At 39.6% G+C, this 26085-nt stretch overlaps 2 protein-coding genes across 3 annotated transcripts in view; one reads left to right on the top strand and one right to left on the bottom strand.

Annotated features, from left to right (window-relative positions):
* Positions 1–26085, top strand: part of IFT140 (intraflagellar transport 140) — a 102927-nt gene that overhangs the window by 52920 nt on the left and 23922 nt on the right. For both annotated transcript variants that reach the window (XM_063414423.1, XM_063414424.1), the window contains exons 17-18: positions 498–629; positions 2847–3043. In XM_063414423.1, coding sequence (XP_063270493.1) covers positions 498–629; positions 2847–3043 — 329 coding nt within the window. The remainder of the gene's footprint in view (positions 1–497; positions 630–2846; positions 3044–26085) is intronic.
* Positions 3354–26085, bottom strand: part of TMEM204 (transmembrane protein 204) — a 29371-nt gene continuing 6639 nt past the window's right edge. The window contains exons 2-3 of the mRNA XM_063414428.1: positions 17124–17279; positions 3354–5460 (exon numbers count right to left, since the gene is read on the bottom strand). Coding sequence (XP_063270498.1) covers positions 5216–5460; positions 17124–17279 — 401 coding nt within the window. The 3' untranslated portion in view covers positions 3354–5215. The remainder of the gene's footprint in view (positions 5461–17123; positions 17280–26085) is intronic.

The following is a 26085-nucleotide window of genomic DNA, read 5'->3' on the forward strand; positions in this document are numbered from 1 at the left end:
AGGGTAATAATATAATGTTTTTTAAAAAAAAGTTTCCAGCTCTGGAAGTGTTCAAGGCCAGGTTGGACAGGGCTTGAAGCAACCTAGTCTAGCGGAAGGTGTCCCTGCCCTGGCAAGGATTTGGAACTAGATCGTTTTTAAGGCCCCTTCCAACCCAAACTGTTCTGTGGTTCTCTTATTCTGTTTCTTTGCCCCGAGCCAGATCTCTCAGAGCCTGAAGCAGCCATCTGTGGCCAGAGGCTTCTCTGTTTGTGGTGGGTGAAGCCAGTTGCTGAGGCAAAGGTGGTGGTCCCTGTGCAGGAGGACCAGTCTGGAATGCAAAGTGAGGTGCTGGCTGCTCGCTGTAGGGAGGAAGCGTGTGACTCTGCCCTCCCAGCAGCTGTCTGAATGTATAGGTCACATTATTGTAAAGAGAAGCTTCTGCCAAGTAAATATGGAAAATAAAAAGAAGGATATTGCAGCATAGAAACAAAACAGTGCTTCTCTTCCTTTTCCAGATGGATGTTTGGATTATATCATTCTTCAGCACTGAAGAGCATGGGCTTTTGCTGCAAGACAGCTTTCCACTGCCCTCATCCTACCAGGTTCTTCTGGGCATAGAGGTGCCACATTATTACTTTGCAAAAAAGGTGAAGTAATCTCTTGAGAAGTCCTTCCCTTCCCAGAAATGGAGACTTTCCACTGTATAGGGATCAAATTTAACCAAATTGAATCTGGGGTAGGTAGAGCAACTCCAATGGCAGGGGATGCATCACATGTAGAAATGACATAAAGATAATTCTTGTGCAGATGAATTTGGCAGAATTGTGGATTTGTAATGAAATGGCTTTTTATGGGTGTTGTAAACGGAATGTGATGTACAAGTGTAGGAGAAACTGGAATTACCAGGTAATGCAATTGAAAAAGGGACGTGAAAAAGAACCTCTGCTTTATCTAGTCGCTGTGCCTATTGCAAGTACAAGAGGGGGGTGTGTGTGAGATTTATGTAGGCTGTAAGACAGGACATTTCATATGGGCTTTGGCAGAAGCATCCCAGTTCCTTACTGGAATGAAGCTTAATCTCCAAGAATACTGAAGAGAGCAAGAATGGTCATCTTGCACCATCAACAAGTGCCTTGTGATGCAAATGCCAAGAATGCGGACTCTAACTTCTAAAATTTGAGTATCAATCCAAAATTGTTTGCATCTCAGGTAAATAATACCCTACATAATTCCATGCACACTGGACGAAATGCAGCCTTTCACCTACAGATTGGTTTCTGGTGAAGTTCTGACCTGAGTTTCCTGGTGCTTCTTAGGATGATGATTTTGCTCTGTTCTGTCTTGTAGGGGGAGCGTAACAGAGCCCATTTACTATACTAATGTATTTAGTTTTGTAAAATCTACAGGAAATTAATGTTAATGAGACTTCTAATCCTCATGTAGTTTGGGAGCACTATTAGATCTACTTATTGTGTTCAGATTTAGAGCAGCACTTTGCAATCCATCCCCTTCAAAGCACTTCCTGTGCAGACTGAGCTTTTAGAGTTGTACTGTGTTTACTTTTCTTTTTCCCTTAAACTGAAACATCAAATGTGATAAGCTACATTTTCCAATCTTTCTCCATCATCTCATTAATCTCATGCCATTTTACTTTGATATTGTTTTTCTTTTTTTTTTTTTTTTTTGACTCTGTATGAATTATTGCTGCCATTAGTTGTGTTTTCGGAGGGGATGTGTCTATCAACCTGTAAGTATCTGCATTGCTTTGGTCCTCTTCCTTCATCCTCTGCTCCTCTCTCGTTTCCCTTTTCTTGGTAGATGGTTGTCTCTTTATGATGAAGTCACTTTTTATGTCACTTGTATTCATTTGGGAAACCTAATTTAGTATAAGAGCAGAGTCTGCTTTAAATACAGCAAATCAAGTTGATACAACAAGCCTTGTTGACCAAATTTCATTTCAGGGTTTCTCCTTATTCACTATAATGTCTTTACTGTCCTGGTTCCAGAAATTCCTCAAGTTCTAGTCAAATAGATTTGTGCTTTTGATTTGTCTTTTACTGTACCCATTTCTGTCTTGTACCATTTTATTATAATACAATTTTTACTGGTTTCTGTATGCCATAAAATTTAGTTATCATATGTAACTATACAATTGGCATCCTTCATGACTCAGATGATCTTCCTCTGTGCCTGGCTTGGGAAAATTTCCTTGTTGCACTCCAGACAGATCATTTGACAGTCAGGATTGAGGCTTTATTATTTTTCTGCATAATGATTGAATTGCTTTGAGTTGCCTTTCAGTGAGTAGTAAAAGTGCCCCTGAAGCTTTAGGACTGCCAGTTGTAAGGGGAAGGGTTTGAACCTGAGCTTCAGTATTCATAAGATTAACATGAAGGCAAGGATAAAAGAATTTGGTCTGTATAGTTAACTTTCAGAACAGCAGACTAATATTTGAGAAGAGGCTAAACTTGGAGAGCTGCTTATCTGAAATCTTCAGAAATCTGGGAACTTAACAGTTGCTATTGTAATAGTGCTAATTATATATATATATATATATATATATATATATATAAAAAAATAATGATGACTGTAATAAAAGGATGTTACATTTTTGTGGTATATTATCAATCTCCAGTGATCACTGACATGCTGTGATTGTTCACTGCAATATGCTAATCTCTTCTATTCCATTTTTTGTGGCATTTTCTAGGAAGTTCTGAAACTTCACAACTATTGTCACTATTGATCATGGTCCTGCAGATATAAAAAACTTGGACTGTGGTGGGAATAATGTAATTAATTATTTGTACAAAGGAGTAAGTTTCAACCTGCTTGATACCTATATGACAACCTTTTCCTTTTAGCTGGGAGAAGCTGAGAAGGGAGCATCAGAATCTGGCTCAGAAACAATCTCTCAGATGGTTGCAAGAAGACCTATGAGAGATTTCATTGGGTTGGGAGACTGTGATAAGACCACCCAGGATGCCATGCTGAACTTCAGCTACTATCTGACTGCTGGAGACATGGATGAGGCCTTCAAATCCATCAAGTTGATAAAAAGGTATCAGAATTATTTGTATGTATTTCTTTATGGGTGCAGTTTATTTTTGTTAAAACTTCGTATGAAGTGTAGATTGTCCTGGATTCTCCTTACTTTTTCCTCTCTGATTTCATTCTCCCTTTCATCCTCCTCCCATTCATTCCTTTTCTCCTCAGATGAAACAACTTTCTCACAGACATTTTAATGCATTCTCTGCTCATTCTTTGTCTATAATGCACTGTGGATTCGTTTTTACTAAGAGAAAGAATTACTGATAGCCTGCAACCTTATCCTGTGACTGAATGGCAAAAATGTCATCACTAGAAGAAAATGAACATTCACAATTTTATTTGTACATCTAAAATAATCACAGCACTTCCAAGTGTTACAGATTTACTGACCACATAGCTGATTTTTAAATTCACATGTACATTATTATAATATGAATATCACAATATTAGAGGAAATAATATAATGTCTCTTAAATACTCTAATATTTTATTTTAAAAACTGCTGCATTTTATCATAACATATTGTTTCTGGATTTTTTCCCAGAAAATTAATGCAAGCAGATGAATACTAATCTTAGTTGGTTTTTACAAACCTACTGCTAGAAGAAACTCTGTTAGCTTATGGTATTCCCCCTGACAGTCTAGAGAGGTGCAGTTGTTCTAGAGCATCAGTCGTGGTGGAGTGTTGCTCATTTGGAACGTGATGCAAAGCAGCAGTCGGGGTTGAGTTTCTTATCACATCCAAACTGAGTGCAGAACAGAACTCAAGAGCCAGCTTGAAGATTACATTTTAACAGTGTGGAAATAGTGATAAAGAAGCAAAGCAGTTTACTCAGCTGGGAGCAACACAACAGTCCTAAGGAATTTGTAACATTCACAGCTCATGGTCCCTCAAACCTATCGCTAACTGTGCTCAGAGCAGCATTCTGAGTGCACTTACACTCCTGTCATTGCCTCAGGTTCCTGTATCCCACATATTCCTGCATAATAGTTTTTGATGTGTTGTTTTTCTTTCTGAAACTTATATGTGTATGACTTTTGTAAGGCCATGTGCTTCTCAGGGTAAGACTTATAAACATTATACTTAATTCTAAAGGCATTATTTTTTCACTTCATTATCATACTAAGTTATAAGGCAGGTTGTTTTTAAATCTTAAAATCCTGAAGTCCTGTATATTTGTCTTATTCTCCAGTCTGGGTGTTTGAGTGGCAGCTCTATTCTCCAATATTCCCTGTGTTACATGGCTCTGGGCAGAGTTGGTGTCCTGCCATGGCATTCTAGAGTCACAGCAAATGTTATAACTAGCTGGAGAGAAAATAAACCAATTTGGACTGGAATATTTCTTTCTTACAGTAGTTCCCAACAATGTAATTAATCATGTATCTGATTATTAGGGAGCTCAGGTAGCCTCAGGTGGACATTTGCCCTCAATGTAACATTGAAACATTGTTTCACCAGCATGTGTGGTCTGTTCTAGCTGCGTACCCTTCTCTTGTTTAGTGTCTGTTCACCCAAAGGACATTAGCAAACCTGTGTCTCAGGATACAAAAAAAAAAGTTTGAAAAAAATGCACCTTAATTCTTCTGGAATCCCTTTCTTTACATAAGAATAGTTAGAGTTGCTTTTGGGTCTGTCCTGGGGCTGGGAGCAGGTGTTGCAGCTAATGAGAATCCATTCCTTGTAGAGAGGTAAATAGAAGCACTAGAAAGTCATGAAATTTAGACTTTTAAATCCATCACTTAATCTATAGTGAGTCTTCTGCTTTCTCAGATTGCCTGTGAACTCCCAAGCTGTTGTCACTGGTCTCCTATAGCTTTCTGTTTTATTTTTAAGGAGCAGGAAAACTTGATGCAGACAGAGAAAATGTTTGGTTCCCTCTTCCTTGTATTCTCATTGCACATGCTTAGTATCTTCTCCAGGTGACCCTGCTGCCATGCAGCCAACCCAAGAATTCAGTGCTGTACAGCAGAAGGAGAGGGTGACATATTATTTATATATATATATAATTGTGTTTTATACATATGTAAATAGATGGAGCCCATCTTAATAATAATTGATGGCCTCTGCCCACACAAGTGAACATTGTGATATCTGTCAACTCTTAAATTATAGCATATATTTTTAGCAAATAACTCCAGTGCAGGTCTCCTTGGAGATCTTTCCCCTTTCGAGTGTGCTCTTTCAGCACGGTGACTCAACATAGTCATTTTCCAAGCCGCGGCGAAAGCGAGCGGTCAGGGTGCGGCTGATGACGATGACCCGGGGCGCCATGCAGTCCTCCCGCCTGTGCAGGATGTTCCAGATTAGAATGGCAGCTGCCAGTGTGGCCAAAAGACAGGCTCCGATGTTCAGGTAGCAGGACCACGAGAGGTTGGTGTATGGTCCGATACGGTAGAACGTCACCAGTCCGATAACCAGAACAAAACCTGCAAACAGAATGGCAGAGTTATTTTTATTGAGTTCTTCTCTTGAAATTCTGTAGTGGCAAAATGCCATAGGCATCTCAATGTTTACAGACCTCACTGTTCATATGTCTGTAGAGTGCCTTAAACAGAAGCTCAGTATTAAGTTTAAATCGGTTCACCCTGATATAAATTTCTTATACCCACTGAGCTGTATTTCATGTTGGGTTTTTTCTCCCATGCATTTGAATCACTTACACAGATGTCCTTTTTCTTATTCTCATTGCCAAAAGAGAAAACAACTGTATTAATGATGATAATAAAAACTAAAAAAATCTTTTATTCACAGTATGTACACTTACACTGAAATTTTAAAATGTTTATTAAGGCTGGCCACTGAGTAAACTGCAAAGATGATGAATAGCTAAATATCTTACAGAAATAATAAAAAGCAATGTACAGAAGCTTTAAAAAAGGGAAGGTGAAATAAATAGAACTTTATTTTTTCATCCTACTTGTCTTGCTGGAAAAAAGTGTTATGAGACAGAAGTAATGTTATGCCTCTAGAAGCTACTGAAGGCAAAGTTTCTATTGTCCTTGTAACCTTGAGCACAGTACTGAGTTCCCTAAAACGTAGAGAATATTAGAGTAAAAACAGTGGAAGCATCTACCATTTCCATTCAGGTATCACCATGTGATTTGCAAAAAAACTGAAAAAAAAGAAAATTTCTCATTCTCTTTGGTGGTTACATTACTGATGAATAATAGTAATGTTATTTCAGAAGTGAGGTGGAGTGACTATTCTAGTCATGCAGGAGACCCATGTTATGAAGGGGCAATCTGTATCCCTTTACCCTCCTTTTTTATGTTACTGACACTTGCCCATTCCCTGGGAATGGGCAAGTGCATTGATGCACTTGAAGAATGCATTGATAACTACATGATTACTTTTTTGCCCTCTGTTTATTGTATTATTGGAGAACCATACAATTCCAGGATGATTTGGGTTGGAAGGAACGTTAAAGCTCATTGCATTCCACCTCCTGCCCTGGGCAGGGACACCTCCCACTATCCCAGGTTGCTCCAAGCCACATCCAGCATGGCCTTGGACACTGCCAGAGATGGGACAGCCACAGCTTCTCTGGGCAGTCTGTGCCAGAGCCTCTCCATCTTCCCGGGGAACAATTCCTTCCCAATATCTGATATAACCCTGCACTCTGGCAGTAGGAAGACATTCTTCCTTGTCCTGTCCCTCCAGGACCCTGTCCAAAGCCTTTCCCCAGCTCTCCTGGAGCCCGTTTAGGCCCTGAAGGGGCTCTGAGGTCTCTCTGGAGCCTTCTCTTCTCCACGTGAACATCTCCAGCTCTCCCAGCCTGGCTCCAGAGCAGAGGGGCTTCAGCCTGGTCTCTCTTCCTGTAACTACTGTCAAATGAAACTACTTTTCAGCTTTTTAGAAGAAATTCCTGGATGTAATTAGATTGAAACAATCACAAAGAGGCAAATGTGCCTCATTAACGAAAAAAAAGATTTTCTCTTTATTATGCTACACACTTCCTTAACCACCACCATAACAAAGGAGTGTCATTGCTGAAATGACCCCTTCATAAAGGAAGACTGGAATAAACAAATATATATCTATGTACTGCCAGAACCTATCTGGATACCACGTTCCTAACTTCACGGGCAAGGAGAAGTCAAGGACAAGTCCCAGTTGCTGCATGCTGTTTTCTCAGGTAGCTATACTACCTGTGCCTGCAAACACTGTCCTCATGCATGCATGGCAATGGTGTGACCCCTGGTCCTTGATTTTCCATGGAAGAGCACAGCCTGAGTGTGCATTGTATCAATTATAGTACTAGTAATGCAGTGAAGATGGAAAAGACACAAGTTACATACAAATAAAAAACACAGAGGAGGGAAATGACATATAAGTAGGAGGAAAAAAATGAATCATTACTTAAAGGTGTGACACGTGTACTATTCTGAGAGTCAGTAAAATGAAGGCTGAATCCACCTCCTCATAACAACAAACACTGAATGAATATTCCTTCAGATGTCTGGCATCCTTGGCTCTCCTGTGTCTACCTAGAAGATGCTTTGTAACAGTTGCTTGCTGCACCTTCTCCTCCTGAGATGGCACGGTCCCACAGCTGGCATGTCTAGAGAGGGTTTGGAGTGAGGCCTTTCTCTATTTGAGGACAAATAAGGAGAAAATAGGTTCTTATGGAAGGAGTAGCTCTTTACTGCTCTTTCCCCACTCTGATGTTAAAAAAAGGCCTAATATTTAAGTTTTAGGTTGTTGACACAATTGTAAGAACATAGTAGCTCCTTGGTTTTGTCAGTAAATCTGGTAGTTATTTTATGGTTCAGCTTAGTTACAAATAAACAAGTTTCATTTGGAGAGAATGTGGCCACGTGGAGCACGCTGAGTTGTAGAAGTCACTGATCCATACATTAATGGATTGCTGGTGCAAATAAAATATTTTCCTCTCATTTCCAGTGTCAGTCTCCAAGTTCATTTTGTCCTGGGGAACATACGAGAGAAGAGAGGGGGAGATTAGGTTCTCTTTTGTGAGAGACATCAGGTTTTTTAATCTTTCCTCTGGGATAGCTTGGTTGCCCATCTGTGGAACCAGGATGTTACAACTTCTGTGTTTATTTTGTATTTCAGAGCATTGGGAGCAGAACATACTAATTGTGATATGCTTATCAAGAATTTGGATGTCTGTATCTTCATTTAGGTCTTACAGGGGTCTTATAAAACTGATCCTGCTTTGCAGTCCACTGTTCAAAGGATGATAGCCATTTTCTTATGAAGGTAGGAAATCAAGAGGAAAGGAGATACTTGCACCTCCTGCAGCTGAGTTGACCTGCTTCATGTCATTGTGGTTTAAAATTGGCAGGAAAGAGTATATTGATATAAATCAAGAGACCCATCTTACTTAGTCTGGCACATGAGAAGGCTTTTTGTAATCAGTTTTCTTTTTCAGTTTTCCTTTCAGAACTCATCTTCAATTCATACATACTTACAGAGGGAATCCATAAAGTGTTAAATTTTTTTTAACTGTGAAGAAAATCATAAAACCTTAAGCAGGAGGAATTTTGAGCAGGAGCTGTTTGGACCAGTGACCATTCACAGATATCTCTAAGGCACATAAATACTACCAACAGTCTGCTTCCCACTATCTTGCAGAATTTTTTTGAGGCTCTCTTAGCAGAGAGACATGGGTTCAGGAATACCAGTTACACAGTGTAACCCTGATGCTATGTTTTGTCTTGCAGCTTAATTCCCACTGTCAGAATATTTTCAATATTTGAATTTTTTTCCAAATACCCAGTTTTTAATGAAATTACTTAGCTTTGTCTTTCTTGTATTTGTATTACTTATGGCTAATTACTGTCCTAAATGGCATAACATCTCTGTGTTCTATTTGGTGGAGTAATTATCCGCCAACGAAAAGCACTAAGGCTTCCTTGCAGGTCCCCAAATAAAACTATTTTTGCAAGAAGGATAATTTTCATTCACAAGCCCTTTACCTGAACCCTGCTCAGATGAGCACCCAGTCATACAAGAGGCTTCATCTCCTTTCCCAGTTCTGTGCGAATGGCTGAGTGGGGTAGAGGGACTGGGTTTGAGAGCTCCCTGAACTGATAGGTTGCAGGAGCCAGTTGCCAGAGCTCTTGAGTGAAAATGTGCATTCTCTTTAGGATCCTTTGCTGCATTTTAGACAGGAACTGACATTAAGATCAAACACGTGACAGAGGCAGCAGAGGTGGAAGCATGTTACTGTAATTTATACAATTAGTTTTAGAGTTCTGCAAGAGTCAGAGAACTCCAGAATAGAAATGTCACTGAAAAAGTTATTTCCCAGCATTCTTATTTCATATTTGCATGGCTTGATACGCGAATTATAAATGTAGGAGCTCCAGAGCAAAAGGTGAAGAAATCATAATGATTTAAAAAGACTGAGTTTGCATAGGATGGTGAGTTCTAAAATTTTGATAGGTGCTACTTTTGTGAAGATGATGATGTGTGAAAACCCCAACGTTTTGCTTGGATAGATTTTGTCTGTAGCAGCTTAATCAAACTTGGACTTCTTGAAGCAAAGTGTTCCAATGTGCTACATATGTTTTCCTTGCCCTGAGAGGAGTCTTCTTGTACTCTAGCCAAGAACTGGGGTGGAACATTTAGTCTGTTCTCTAAATGACTGGGCAAAAACATGCAGTTCACGTATTTGTGCCATTTAATAGTTAGAAGTATCCCTATAAAAATTAACCTTGTTGTAAGAATAGTCTCCAGAGCTGACTGTGGTGACTTTTCCCTTTTTAGATAGATATTTGTAAAAATGTCTGAATTCGATTTCAGTATTCCAATAAAATACCTAGAGGAAGAGAGTTGGCTTCCCAGACTATTTCCCATAAACAACTCTACTAAAAACAACCAAAAAATTGCTGTCTTTGCTAACAGGGTTCTTGAGCTCATGGTGTACAATACAGGTTGGCAAGGGCTGTAGAAGGGACATATTTCTTTAAACTTACTTATGAAAATATTTAACATTTTCATCTGATCTAGTTTCTTTTCTGTTCTGTAGTGATGACAAGACTGAGATGCATGGCTCAATTTCCTTGAATTAATTTAATTAAGTACATAAATCTATTTCAGATAATTTTATTGTATATTGTCTCAAGACTGCACAGAGGCCACAACTTCACTAAAAATCCTGATGAGATTACTTGAAGTGCTTTTTTTTTCCCATAGAACTACTGTTTATCTCTAGTTGTTTCCCATCTGCAGCAAAACAAGCCGGGAGGGGGGTGGCTTTTCCGCTGGGGAAGGAAACAGATAACGAAGTCACTTAGAAGACTTTTGGTTGGAACAGTATTGACTGTGGTAGTGGGGGTGGGTTGGGAGAATGTTACTTTTTGAACTTACATTTCAGACATGTATGCTGGATTTCCTGTTTGACTAAGGCTGGCTGCAAGCCAACTACAGAATTTTAGCGTTTTAAAAGAACTCTAATAGTCACTTTTTTATTTCTGTGATGGTTTGGTGTTCTTTTTCAGACACACCTGGATTCTCATTCTTCTTTTTTATTAGTGTACTGATAGTGCATTTGAAGAAATCCACATTGTTTTTTTCTAGTTTACCAGAAAGTCTATATTGGGACTTATAAGACTCCTCTTTACAGCTTGTCCTGGAGGATGACTTTTGCTGTCAAAAAATGGGGAGAGGGAAAATAGAGCTGCCAGACTGTTGAGAATACACCACCCATGCTTGTGCAGAACTGCAAACTGGGAAGGGAAATATTTCACTCCTCTTTGTACCCCAGCAAATTTCACAGGGAATGATTTAGCTGTGATGAGTCACATGCCTGAATGGGCTGTTTTTAGGAAGTCAGCTGTATTTATCAGCATGAGATAGATTCACAAAGTGATTCCATAGTGTACAGAAATTATTTATTAATAAATACCTTTTCTTGTATCAGGGTGGCACAAAAGAAGTTGTTACAGTTGAAGGCAAATATGAGGCCTCTGTAACAGTCACATGCTCTTCATTGTAGCACCAGACTTGATGATGCTTTGGTTTCTAATGCCACAGAGATTTAGAGTGTAACCATTAGAGTCAAGTGACCTTTGAGGTTTCAGTTGTACATAGTTAAGTACTACAATAATTTGTTTGGGGTTGGGGGTTTTTTTGTGGGTATTTTTTGTTGTTGTTGTTGTTTGTTTTTTGTTTTGTGTCGTTCTAATTTAAAATTTCCTTCCAAGGATTTTGGTAGCATGTAACATCTTAGAATTAAACATGTGGGTAGCACAGCTTCTCAGGGGCCCTTTTGTTGCTCACTTTTCGAAATTACAAGGGCTTTCCACTTGTATTCTTTGAGTTTGTTTGTCCTTGCTTTTAACCTGATGGGAGATTTAGTTAGTGTAAGGCAGTGAATCTTACCTTATGTTGGAAATCTTTAACCAGTTTAGGTCTATTGACAGTAAATTGCTTTTGTTGGGTTACTTTTTAGAGGTTTCCTTAGAAATTATGCCAGTCTTTGAATGGAATGTTGAAAAGCATTCCCAGTGAATTAGGCGGAATTCCTCTTGCGCAGCTGTCTAAATAAGGAGAAATGTGCAGATACTCACACTTGATGTCAACTATTAGAATTGCTTGGTCTCTTAGATTCTGAGGCAGCTGGAACCAATTAAAGCTCTCCTTTAATCGTAGTATGCGTCATACCAGGTAGAGCAATGGGCTCTTGTCTGGAATCAGAACTATGGAATATTTTGGGTGGAAAGGAATCTTTAAAACCATCTCTTTCCAACCCTCTTGCCATGGGCAGGGACACCTTCCACTATCCTAGGTAGCTCCAAGCCCCACTCAATCTGGTCTTGGAGACTTCCAGGGATCCAAGGACAGCCACAGCTTCTCTAGGCAATCTGTGCCTGGGCCCCTCATCACCCACACAGGAAAGACTTTCTTCCTAGCATTTTATCCAAATCTTCACTTTTCCAGCTTAAATCCATTCCCGTTGTCCTATCACTGTCTGTCCATATAAAAAGTCACTCTCTGTCTTCTGTTAAGCACCCTTTATGTACTGAAAAGCCACACTAAGTTTTCCCCAGAACCTTCTCTTCTCGAGGTTGAACACCCCCAGCTCTCCCAGCTTGTCTCCATTGCAGAGGTGCTCCAACTCTTGAAGCATCTGTATGGCCTCCTCTGGATCCACTCTAACAGGTCCTTGTCTGTCTCGTGAGGATCCCAGACCTGGCTGGTTTTGCCTGAGCAAAAATACCCTGGGCAGAGAGAAGCAGTCATTGACAGGTGATATTCCTGGATGTTTCAGTGTCATCTTCTGCTTTTATTGTTCAAGTGCTCTGTTCATCTCTGGATACATCAGTGAGTAAGAGCTGCATAATTGGATCCAGCAAGGCAACTGGGTTTGAAACAGTTTTAGGAGACACCTCTATGTATATATAATGTGCATGTTCATAAGCAATAAAGTGAATATTTGAGTTGAGATACTTTCCATCTCACACACTTTTCTCTGCATTACATGCTCCTTATGCTTGCCTATCCAAATTCTATTTATCTTATTACCTTTATATTATTAACAGATTTTTTACCATATTTCTTATACCTATAAGAAATATGGTAAAATACCTGACATTGAGATGCTACAACAACCTGCCTACTGTCTTATCAGAGTTTAGCTTTAAAGAATACAGGCAGATCTTCTTCCTGCTGCAGCTATGCCAGATAAGGAGTTCACCACACTTCTTGTGAGCTACTGTCCTTCCTAGTTTGCTGGTTCAGCTGCTCCTGGGAACCATTTCCAACAACATAAATGAGATAGATATGAAGATATGAGGATCTATGCAAATATGATTCCTTTTGGAAATGTGTGAAAACAAAATCACTTTATTGTGACATTTGTGGTCCGCATAAAGAACAGGGAAATTTGACACTGAGGGTGAAATAAAACTGACAAATAATGAAAACATTTAGCACAAATCAAGCAGTCAGATTCTCTATTTTTGCTATGATTTTTAGGTTACTTAGAGCATCTCATTTACTTGCTTCCTTTTCAGGAAGTTTTAGGTTTACAGTTTCATAGACTTTATCTTAGAACAGATCTGGCTTGAGGGTGTTATGAAGCAAAAAGGTGGAAGGAAGTAGTACGGAACTCAGGATCACATTGCTTTCAGGAATATCTTCAGCTGTGTTTTCTGATGGCTGCTGTGCTGTTCTTTTATACATTGAGATTTTCTGGATATCAACTGGTCTAAAGTAGTTGGAGAAGATGATTCAAAAATTGTCTGATTTAGTTTTAAAAGCACAGAAATTAGAATATGGATGAGCTCAGTTTTCCTGTGATGCATTACGAGTCTGGAGTGAAAGACCTTCATCAGAAAAGTATGTTGGGCAAAGCTGGAATGCAATGCTTGATATTTAAGAAAGGTGAGACTAATTTATTTGGCTGTAAATGACAGGGTCAGGAGGAACATGAAGCTTTAATCTTCAGGATGTTATGTATTAAAGTTATTTAATGCTGAAAGCAGACTGGCAAAATATTAATCATGATTCAGATGTATTGCAGTCTTGAACATTCAGAAAACAGGATGAGATCTAATGTAAAGGATTTTCTGTCTCAGATTTTCCCCATTAAGTTTCTAATATTTCTCTCTAAAGTCTGTGATAACCATCACTGGACAAGATCAAGACTTGGCTGGAGCCCCTCAAGGCCTGATCCTGTCTGGCACGTTAATGTTTGTAGTAGTTCAATATCCTCTGAAGTGCTCTTTCTTCCCTGTGCTGTTACTATGGATTTCCCTTTCCAACAGCTCTTGTGTCAGCTGTTATTCATCCTATATTCAGCACATAGAATTTGTGTCCTTGGAAAAAACCAGAAACCCCAAAACCCTCTAGAGGGAAATTTCTGAGGATTGACACAAAATTCCATGTACAGTGCTGGTTCCATTTTCACTAGGAGCCTTTTCCAAAGCAAACAGCTTGCTTTCCTGTTAATGGGGAGGCGTGAGGCTGGGAAGCTTTGGAGCTGTGTGAATCCCATTGCAGTCCCAAACAACATTGCTGTTTCCTCTCTTCTTTGCTTCCTCTTTGCTTCCTGGGGCTTGATTTTCTGTCAGAGGTCCATCCTTTTTGAATGGCTGTCAAATGCTTGTGCAGGTGGCAGGAGTGAGGAAGTGGTGGAGTCTGGAGCCACTGCAAGCTCCAGTGAATCTACGATCATTGATTTGAGCTTGTGATAGACTTTGGAGATAATACTTAGCATACTTAGTTTTCTAAGCCAAAAAGGACTTTTGTTCAGGCCATGGGAAAATACAATGAAATCCACACAGTTTCAATTGAGTAAAAATAAGAAAATTGTGGGTTGAGCCTTCCCCCATAATACAAGATTTTAGTCTACCAGTGACCACTGCAGTTCTCTTCAGCAGTTGTTGGCATATTCCAGGATGAAAGGTAGAGATCAAGAAGAAGTTGGAATTAGAGGGAATATGATTCAAGATAATTTCTGAAATTACTGAAAGGATGAGGAATTGCAGAACAATTCTTCAGATCATTTGGATTTTGAAGAGGAAAAAACAGAAGGTTGGTGCTGTTGTTCTTTCATTTGAAAGTATAATAAAACAGACATTACCCAGCCAGTACTTCAGAAATGTTTAATAAAATCTAAGTTTGTTCATTCTTAAACCTTAACTGCCCTTCTCACACAAATAATCTGTCTGACCTAAAGTTCCTTGGCTTTAACTCTTCAAATTAAGCAGGAGAGAGCCTTGCAGGTGTTTATCTTGGATTGTTTGCACGAGACAAATGCTTTTAAATCCAAGTGTCATATTCACTGTTCTGATGTTTTTGCTTCATATTGCTCCTTTTCTTTAAGACTCAGTGTCACCTGTGGCTCAAAGGACATGTGGTTGCCACTGTCTTCCTCTTCAATATAGAACTCTCAGTCTCTAGAAGCAGCAGCAGCCCTTCATCAGAGCAGTGGAAATGCTGGGCTTTCTCACTGCACATAGGTTTTGTCTGATAGCAAAGACACTTTTATAATGTCTAAAATGCTGTTGCCTGAGCCCACTCCAGGGAGTTTAGTGAGTGCAGACCTCTGAGGTCCCAAGGAGTCAGCAGTTGATGTTCCACATTTCTGGAAAACTAAGGAGGTCTCCAAGAAGTCTTATTTTATATTTGATTGATGCTGATATAATGACTTCATCCCACTTTTTTCAAAAGTATGCATTCTAGAAAATATCAGGTGACCTGGATATCAGGAAGGGACCCGTTTAAACATAAAGTTGCATAAGATAATGAGATGTAAAATTAATATCATGACTTCAGGGCAGAAAACCATCTGATGATGGTAAAGGAGAGTGTAGCATAACTGTGAAGCAGGATGGGGAATGGGGCAGGGATAATCACTGGGTTATTTCTGCAGATTCGCACAGCACAATGTCTGTCTTCATATTGTCACAGGCTGCCAGATCCATCCCTTCACGCCTTTTGAACATGGGCAGGCAGATGGACATAGACTCCTTGATTCAAAAGCTTCTTCAGCCATTCTCATTAGTGTTTTGTTAATCATTCTGACTGTGGCTTTTCTCCCATGTCCCCTCCCAGCACTGGGGATTTCAAGGTTCAGCTTGCATAACAGGTAATAGCAGGCATTTCCTCCTCCCGCATCGGGATATCCTGGCGCCCTTCAGTCTCTCTCTGACTGTGTTTAAAACAGACTCCAACACAGGAAAAAAAAAAAAAAAAAGCCCAGTCTAAAATTAGCAGACATGGTAGAATAAAGGCCCATGGCTGTCCCCTGTGCTGTTTGTCAATGAAACAACATATCTAAACAGGGCCAGAATGCATTTCCGCTCTGGAAAAACAGGTCGAGGTTGGAGAGAGTGGGAGAGTACAGCAGGCATCACGCCGGTGGTCAGGGAGAACTATCCAGAAGGTATCCATAGTTACACAGACATGAAGGGGCTGTAGGGAGGCTTTTATGGCAAGGCTGTATATCTGTCTTTTGGAAGCACTGTCTGGTGCTTGAGGCTCTTGCTGCACCTGGAAGATGGATCAGGTGCTTTGAGGTTTACAGCACATCTGCAGTCTCCTCCTCTCATCTGGATTTCAGGTTCCTCATCCTTAGTGGACCTAAAAAAACCTAGCCATTTTATTGCTCTGAGACCGTGCTTAAATGATGTAGGCGAGATTCTGATCTTGCATTGGTGAAAACCTGAGGTCTCGGTAATTTTATGCTATTAATATTCTGAGTTGCTAAATTAAATTAAATTAAATTAAATTATTAAATTAAATTAAATTAAATTAAATTAAAACTTCAAATAAAATGCTGTTGCTTTATTATAACCTATTATTTACATTTTATTTATTTATTTATTTAAATGTTGTATTTTTAATCTGATCTTGTAAGCAGCTTGAATGTTACTCCATTAACGACAGTTTCCTGCATGGTTATTGCATAGGATTGGACTCCTGCTGTAATGAATACTGAAGTTACTTACTTTATGTAATAATGAAAGGTATTATTGCAGAATGTTTATGCTTTGTTGCCACTGCTGTCAAAATGGGATTGCGATAAACCCATTTCCTCTTTTCCTTATGCAGCTCTGTATACAGCCCATGAGAACTGCTGTGGGAATTTTATTTATAGGAGTCAGTGGTATGAATTGACTTCGACTTTCCTTGCTGGATTGCAGATTTATCTGTTTGTCAAAATCTAGCTGGTGGTCACTGAGTAAAATTCAGTTAGCTAAAATAAAATGTTTCAACAAGGCTTCAAAAATTTGCTCAGCCCTTCTACTCTGCTTTTCTCACAGTTCTTTAGTATATTTTGTCCTGCTAAATTGTGGGATTACGATGTATCCAGTTTGTTTCTCTTATGTTTGCCTTCCTGGTTTCATAGGAAATAATAAAGGTTTTGGGGTTTTTTTTGGTTGGCAGAAGCCTCATTATGATATATCCCAGATAAAGGCTTCTATTCGTGTATTGCAGAATCTCATGGGGAGAGCTTGTCAGAGATAATAAACTTGCTTTTAGATATAAGCCTTTTTGCTATTCTTTGAAAGCTTTGAAATTAATAGAAAGATTTATAAAGTAGGAAACACTTTTCCACCTGGATTTAATAGAGACTGAGCACTTTTCCATCAGTATAAAGAAGTGGACTTACTGGCAAGTTGGAACACAGCAGCTATGGCCTCCTCCCACCACTGGGTATCCTGGGAGATGATGGGGAGCTCCATCAGCCCCAGGACAAAGAGGAGCTGGCCGACAGTCAGAGCCACCGTGGCGATGAGGTTGCAGGCACGCATCATGTCGAACTGCACTAGGGAAACAGAAGCAGCATAAAGTTACAGTAATATAAAATTGTGAAAAAGAAAATCCTGACTGAGCAGGAATATAAAGTTTGTCACTCCACAGAAAACAATTCTCAGGCAGCAGTTCCTTCTCCCAGTGGTCACTTGTTCTAGCTGCCTTCCCTGCAGTCTGATTAAGAAAGGATTTTCTTCAGGATATACATTGAGTCTTTCCTTTAGTTGCACAGCATCCCATAAGTATTGCTTCAGTGCATGAAACAATCACCTAATTTCCCAGAATGGCCCACTGAAGATGCTGGAATTCTCTTCACTGAAGATTCTACCTGTAATCCATAGCCATAGAATTGTTTGGGGCACGACTGATGTTTGCATTCTGTTTGTGTGGCACAGAGTAAAATGGAACCATAAATAATTTTTCAAGGCCCTACAATAATAATTGTCGCTAAGACAAACCAATAATTTCCAAACCACCCTGAATTTCTTTTTCCCCTAGTCCATCTGTATTGTCCTAAAAAACATCCTGTGGATGTTAATGCTGAGGTGTTACTGGTTTACAGAAGTTTGTATAGAGAATTCTTAGATTTTTCTTCTTTTACCATTTATTAATCTTTGGGATACACTGCGAAGACTCTTATTTTTCCATCTGTTTAATGAGGGAAATGGTTCTAAGGAAGATGTCAAGGCCTGGCAGTTCTGAATGAGGTGTTAGGGCATAATCTCCAGGTACAGGTAAAAAGCTACCTTTTTAAAAATAGTGAGTGTGAGTGTGTGTGTGTGTGTATAAATATATACATATAAGTTCATATATATCTGACAATGAAGTTGTGGGAGTATGTTGTGAGGGTCTACTATTGACCACCAGGACAGGTGATACTGATGAATTATAGTACAACGAATTAAGGGATGTCCCTAGATCAGCTCCGCTGGACCTTAAGGGTGTTTTAAGTTTCCAAACATAACTGGGAATATCGTACAACAGACAGGAATATATCCAGGAAATTTCTGAAGCATGTTGAAGGTAATTTCTGGTGCAGGGACTGAAGGGCCAACTAGAAAAGGTGTGCTCTTTTCTAGATGTGCGATTTATAAAGAGACTTGTGGGCAAAGTGATGATCTCTTAATAGTGCAGGAGCCAGCAATTCTAAAGCATGGGGAATCATGCAAGCAGGGAAGAAGGAGAGCCTGGCTGAGCAGGGATCTTCTTGAACTGAAAAGGAAAGTGTGTAGGCCAGAGTCCGTACTGGAACACCATGACAGGGAGGATGACAAACTCCAAAATGACACTGAATGATGGCCATATGCCCAGGGCAGGATGACCAGGATGATGAAAGGCCTTGATGGTAAGACATGCAAGGAGTGGCTGAGATCACTTGGCCAGTTCAGCCAGAAGAGAAGGCTGAGGAGTGACCCATCGTATTCTGGACCTTCCTCACAGTGGGGAGGTGCTGATCTCTGCTGTCTGCTGCCAGGACCTGAGGGAATGGCTGGAGCTGTGTCAGGGGAGGGTTATGTTTATTATTAGGAAAAGGTTCTTCCCCCAGATGGTGGTTGGGCACTGGAATAAACTCCCCAGGGCAGTGGTCATGGCACCAAGGCTGCCAGAGTTGGGGTTTGTTTAGGATGCTCTTAATGATATGTTTTAGTTTAAGGTAGTCCTGCAAGGAACAAGGAGCTGAACACAACGATCCTTGTAGGTCCCTTCCAACCTGAGATAATCAATGATTCTCTATGAAAGAGCAAATGCAGCAATGATTACAGACATGGACATCTGCAGTCTTGGCTAGAAACCTGATTAAAATGTGTCTCCCAGCTGGCTACTGAATGGCGTATATTAACTGCAAAGCTAGGTACTTTTAGTCAGACTTTTTTTCCTGCTTTTCCTCTTAACCTGATGGATGTCCTGTTTTTATCCTTTTCCTTCTTCTCTAGCAAAAGATGAGAGTTACAAATATAATTGTTTTACATCACTTGCTATGTGTAACTGCTATTCTGAAATAGAACTAGCACTATGTGTAAGTTGGCATATACTAAAGAAAGACTCCGGAGCAGATTTTTTAGAAGTGTTTTAACAGGCTTTAAGTTTGGTCATGCACTGACCACCAGAATTTGGTTCCTGATCTTCCAGGGAGACTGCTAAGAAGTGCAGATAACAAAACTAGATATAAACAAGAGTAAATTTAATAGTGTTAATCATTAAGTCCGACCTACTTTTGTGTTTACCCTTTATTTTGCCCTCTCAGGCCATCTTCAGTTTCTCATGTTCTAAGTATCAAACTCATGATTTAATTAAAATTTAATAAAATATAGTATTGTATCTGAAGAGTTAGTTCAGAACCATAGTTCATTAAAAAATGTTAAGAAGGTAATGTACTAAGCATTTTTGGCTTCTAGTGAGTTAAGTTCTGACCAGTTACTCAAAAAGTTTGTTCAAAGATTTTGTGTTTAACTTCCAAAGTTGCCCTTTTAACATTGGCAGCATTTCCATCTCTTGCCGTGTTGAATGCACAGAGGTCATGAAGCACATTAGATAATGGAATCACACTTGGATGTCTGAGCTTTGTAAACACCAGTAAACTTTGAACATTCAGAGTGTTCTGTTTTTCCACTCAGATGGACTTCTGTAATACTTTGAGTACCAGTGCTTGCTGTAGAGATAGTAATGACTTTCAAAGAAGAAATGCCCAAAGTAAGAGCAGGCTTGCAGCCATTATTAGTACTTTCATTTGGTGACAGAACTATCTGTAGCATCAAATTAAAAAATTGGTGTCATAATGGATTCTCTTGCATGGTCTACATCCAGTATGCATGAGCTCCAAAAAAAAAAAAAAAGGAAGCCTGTATATAAATAATCTTTAAAAGTCTGAAGTTTATACCAGAAATAGATACTGGCCCCTGACGCAGAAATTAACACCAAATATTTGCTTTTCCTGCTATTAGTGACTTTTTTAAACACTTAACTGTATTACAGACTTTAAGCTTTGCCACAGATGATGTTATATCATGCATACTAGATGTAGAGGAGCCAGCAATTAAATAGTGACTGTGACTCAGTTGAACTTTAGGCAAATTTGTTACAATTTAATCTTTACAGAATGGTTCTTTGATTGTTGTCCTCTGCTGCAGCTCGAAGTGGGTTGAATGGGTAACACAATCTTTGCTGCTGTTTGTAAGAACTCCACATTTAGGGATGTTCATGGGCCTAATACACGAACTACACTGTTCAGAGAGATGTGGAAATGCAATGGTTATTTTATATAGCTGCTCCTGTTAACCAGAAAGAAGGTTGCATATGGTCCATGGAGGTGCAGCAGGCTGATGATTCGTAGAATTAAGAGGGAAGTAGCTGGTATGATTTCATTAAATGTGAAGACAATTATTTTTATGGAATAAAGTATTACAACCTGAATACCTTCCCATCTCTCATATGAGAGATGTTGGTTTATTCTAACAGGTTTGATGTATGATCTGTCGTCTTTTGATTTTGTTCTAGAATTGTAATGATTCCTCTTGGATAAAAAAGCAAACTTAGAATCATAGAATTGTTTAGCTTGAAAATGAGCCCTAAGATCATCAAGTGAAACTGTTCCCTCAGCACTGCCAAGGCCCCCACTAACCATGTCCCCAGCTGCCACATCCACATGTATTAAATCCCTCCAGGGATGGGGACTCCACCCCTACCCTGGGCAGCCCATCAGTAATGTTGTCGTAGTTGCGGGGGGAAGTAAATTTTTCTAAGAGGAGGTAAGTAGGCCAATCAGTGATCAGCTTTTCTGCTGGCACCTAGATTAGTCACTCAGAAGTTTAGACACACCTCTGAAGACACAAAGAGTTAAAAGCAGGACTCCAGGGGGGTTCAGCTTCTTTTTAGATTCTAGTTTAAGCAGAAAGACGTCTCAAGCCTCCGTCCCCTGCCCAGACACGAGGCTGGGTGAGGGAGGGGAAACACGTGGTCAGGCTCAAGTAAGCCAGAGCCCCGGGGGGGAAAAGAGAGTAGACAAGACTAGAACTGAGCTGCCCCGTCTAAGATAGAGGGGTAGAAAACTGTAAAAATGCCTTCTGTGTGTGCTCACCCCCCTTCCCCCCCTCCAAACTCCGGGAGAAGGTGCCCAGCCTGTGGGAGTTGCTGAGCTTGGGAGTGCCTGATCTTGCAGCTCTGCTGAGAGCTAGAAGCTCTTAACCCTTGTGTGGCAGAAAGAAACTTTTCTTAGACATTAATTCTCATGACTAGTAGTTTCAAAAGAGAGAGGGAAGTGGCCTAAGACCGAGATAATAAAGCACGATTGAAAAAAACTCGATAGGAAAAGAATGAGAAGAGTAGCTTTCTAAGCTAGACTTTTCTTGCATAATGTCAGCCATAGACTGAACTTAAGTCTCTTTTGAACATAAACTGCATTTTAAGTAGATACAGCTGCCTTTATTTTTGCTACAGTGACTAGCACTTGAAGAGTAGAGCGAGCAGAGAAGAGAGAGAGAAAGTGAGGTAGCGCCCTCTGCTCTCAGGGGAGACCTGCTCTCGGAACCCCGGCCCCTGGGTGAAAAGGGGGAGAGCTTGGCATGCAAGTATCTTTAAAAGAGCCCTGTATGCAGCTTTCAGACTATAGACAGCGGTGAGAGCGCTAGACATAAGAAAAAGAGAGTGTCACCCTAGCAGACTTCTCCGGGCAGTGCCACGAGTAACATAAAAACACATAAGGGGTAGACGCGTGTTTTCTGAAAAACAGTCTGTGGTGCAGGAGAGACTCCTCTCTCCCTTGCTGAATTGAAGATTAGTTTGGTTTTGAGTAGTGATTGTTTGATCTAAAACCCAAAGGTTTGGTCTGTGAAGAGTAATGTGTGGGGGGTAGAAACTAAGAAAAGAAATGTTCTAAGAAGTTTTTATTTCTGTCTCTGTGTGTGTTTAAGAGTTTTTCTGTCTCTGTTCTTATGTAATGTAATAAAGTTTTAGTGTTTTTTTTTGTTTTCAAGATTTAAGCCTGCTCTGCTCTGTTCCTGATCACATCCCACAGTAGTTGTTAGAGAAAAAACATATATTCATGAGTGCATTAACATCTGGCCAGTGCCAACCCATGACAAATGTGTAACTCTTATAATAATGCATTAAGTCCATTCTTCCTGCAGTAGAGCTTGTTAATTGTATTCAGCCTGAAAGTGCAGGGTAACTGTGATTCCTTACAGCCATTGTGACTTTGCATGCTGTCAGCTCAGCACACTGTAATTTTATTTTGTACATACACGACCCTAAGCTGAGCTTCTGCACCAGCATCTCTGGCCTCTTTTTAGTGATGACAACCAATGGACAGTATGGATAAAGAAAGGGAATTGAGTGTGCAATTTCAAAGTATTTCTTAAGAGCTCAGCCCAAAGCCATTGAAGAGGGAAATCTTGTTGAAGAAGGCCAGGACACAAAGCTCTTTTCCTGCTTGAATGACTGCTTAATCCAGGAATAAATATTTCTAATCTCTTATAAAACTGGCTGCGATATAGTTTTTGTAAAAGCTGTGAAATTTAGTATTTGCCTTTGTGCTCTTTTACTCTATTTTAAGTGATATGTACAGAAAAAATGCCTCAATAGCCAACTTCAGTCTGTTCTGATGAGTTTTCTATGTATTTGATAATTAGTATAAATTTAGGATCAGCTGTTCAACTATTTCAGCTTCATTTATAATAGCCATGATTCCAGTGTCACTTTTTGTGGCCGCTGCAGACTTCATCAACTTTTACATTTTGTTTGTTAATGACAATTTGTAAAACCAGTTGGTCACAGTGGGTTTAGTGTCTGCATAGTTACTGGTGGCATTTGTGTTAACCCCTCACTTCTAGAATATATTGTCTGTCATGACATAGGTATTTTGTATTTTGAATATCCTACTTTTTTTTTGTTTTGACCTCATTATTGTTAATGTCACTCGTCTCTTGAAATTTAACTGTGATGGAGCTCCCTGTGGCCAGAGGTGGATGCTCCCTGTAGCTAGAGGTCAATACTTCCAGCAGAACAGACTTAGACACTGCAGAAGGTGTTCATTCCTTTGTGTGCACCTGATAGGTGAAAGAGGGAGGACAAGCCCTCCATCCGTACTTTTATTCACCTCCCTTCAGATGCAACTTGGCTGTTGAGAGCTGGAAAGGGTTGGAGCTGAATTACTCCAAAAACTTAGCTCTGAGTATCTGCTGTTCATCAGCATACTAGTGCTAGTCACTGCTTTTTTCCTTCTAGATACCCATTGTGGGCCCCATTTTCTCAGAGAAGCAGTTAGCTCCTGGACAGGGCATCCAGCTGGTCTCTTGTACAGCCAGGGGTACTGACTTAATGAATTCTGCTTTGTTTAAAACCGGGATCAATCAAGACTCAAACGCAAACTCTAAGGATGAGACCAAGACAGATTCCTTGTTGTTTTGCTCACTTCTTAAAGCATCTGTATCCATCTAGATTATTATTTTGATTTTCTTATTTACAAGCAGCAATTTTGTTGTTTTGATCCATTATATTGCCAGAACTGTTGGTATTATGTTCCAGGGTAGCCCCAGGACTGTTTGCAGAAGTAGGTTAGTCATACTGGAGAGTAATTTGCAGTGTTTTGGGATAATGAGGAAGAATGATCTCACTGGAAAATCACAGCATTTCTGTTTTCTGTTTGCATAGAGGGGTAAAAAACAGTTAAGTGGGAATTCAAGCATTTTAAGGATTAAGCAAAATGGCTGAAGGTATTTTCATAGCAGTCTAAAACTCCCCCTGAGAAAGACTCTTCTTGATAAACAAAAATTTTAGTGCAAACTTTAATCCAGCTTCTGTGAGTAAGTTATTAAGTATCCAGCCCTGGGAAGAATCTAGTGACCACGGATTTATGTAGTGCATGGGGACAGTGCTGACTCCCAGCGTGTCTGTGAGCCTTCACCATCTCCTGCTGGCATCTGAGCTGTAGGAGCTGGCTGGGAGTGTGCTGTTATCCCTGTCCACTGTGGGACACTAAGTCTGTTGCATCCCAAAAATGGTACTTAAATTCTTAATTAGCTCCTAAACTCTTAATAATGCAGGATGAGTTAAGCTCAGCTGAAGGATGGTGCCACCTTAGCTTGCTGTGGAGCTGATTGCATCTATGATTACATCTATTCTTTAAATCTCCTGCGGTATGTTGCTTCTTGGTTTTGTAATGAAAGAAATTTTTAAAAAAATACTCTGTTGATGCTGTTTCCTATGGTTCTTGGGTTTATTTATTAATCACTTGGTGAATTACTGAGGACACATTCTGACACGTACCTGATTGTCCTTTTAAATGCTTCATGTTCATACATGACTTTATTCTGGAAAGGAGAATAAATGGTTTGTTTCTGAAAAGAGATTTCTAATTGATTATAGATGAAACTAGTAATGCTCCTTACACTTAAGTTGCTTCACTTACTTTTGCTAGAACCCATTTTCAATTTCTTCTAACTGTGCTAGACTTCATCTTCTTGGGCTGAATGTCTGCAGGCTGAGATCATACTCTTCTGATAAAAATCTAACTAGATAAGTAATTAGGTTTTCTCTAATACAGTCAGAGATTCTAACTGAGCATGCCATTTTCCTCTAGAACTTGATGTTTTGCTGAGCTGTCATCCTGAGATAAAGAATGCACCATATTTTTCAGCCTTTTGGAGTAATTTTAAAAATCCACAGTACAGGGACTTCAGAAATGCAAACCAAGTAACAGAATTAGGAAAAGCCTGAATAGTATGCTTGAACCTAAATAGATGAAAGGCAAGAGTCAGAAAGAATAAGGCTTCTGTCTTCCAGACTCTTGCTTATGGTCCTGCTGTTCATAAACCTGAATTCCAACCTGGAGAGCTGGATTCAGTATTAATAAATAATTTTAGAAGAAACACTTCCTTAGAACAAAAAAAAAAAAAAAAAAAAAAAAAAAAAAAAAAAATCACTTTAGTCAAACTTTTGGCCACGAATCATGTGTTTCTTTTGTTTTGGATGTCAGTATTGTCAGCAAAGGTGAGATGTGCTGCGCAGCCTCCGCAGCTGCCATGGATATCAGCTGCAGCTGTGCCTTTGAGCACTATGAAAGTGCAAAGTACAAGTGTGCTTCATTTTACAACATGGGCATAGGAGGTCAGCACTTACTGTTAAAACAATTCTGAGATAATAGGGACAATAAATAGAACCAGCGTAATTATCAGCATCATGCTATGCTTCCCAAACCTGTGCTCTATTCATAAAGTCTTTGACATTTAATTTCTTCTGTCAGTTTAAACTTGCGGTATTTATACTGCTAGCTTCTTTGAGTATGAATTAGGAAATGTATGGAAACACTTTAAAAGTACTTGTGAAACAAACTAAGCCAAATGCTGGCAGTATCTCAGTGCACCTTTGTGTGACTGTGTCGCTGAGACCATGGGAAGGTTTTAAGACGTGCTTATGTGATGCAAATCTATTTTGGTGGTCCGAATAGTCACTAATTTTTTAAAAGTGAAACAGATCTGAATTTCTTTCTTGCCTCGTACCCATTCCACGTGATTATGTTATTTGCAGGTCTTACTGACTTTGTCCTGAGAAGGGAAGTCTCTTCTTCTCTTTTTAAAAAAATATTTTTAAGTAGCCATAGAGCTTTCAGCAACTAGTCTCCTCAGTATGTTCTGTTGCTGGATGAATATCTTAAAAATTATGAATGCATGGATATCTCAAAAATTATTTTGCTTTTTTCACCTCCTGGGAGGCTTTCTGAAGTATACAATTTATGCTTTTTGTTGCTTAAAAATAGTAATTTAAGGAAGAGGAAGGGAGCAGGGAAAACCCAGCCTGTTTTGGCACAATTACAATAATGTCCTGAT

The sequence above is a fragment of the Prinia subflava genome, chromosome 17 (assembly GCF_021018805.1).
Source record: "Prinia subflava isolate CZ2003 ecotype Zambia chromosome 17, Cam_Psub_1.2, whole genome shotgun sequence".
NCBI classification, from domain to species: domain Eukaryota; kingdom Metazoa; phylum Chordata; class Aves; order Passeriformes; family Cisticolidae; genus Prinia; species Prinia subflava.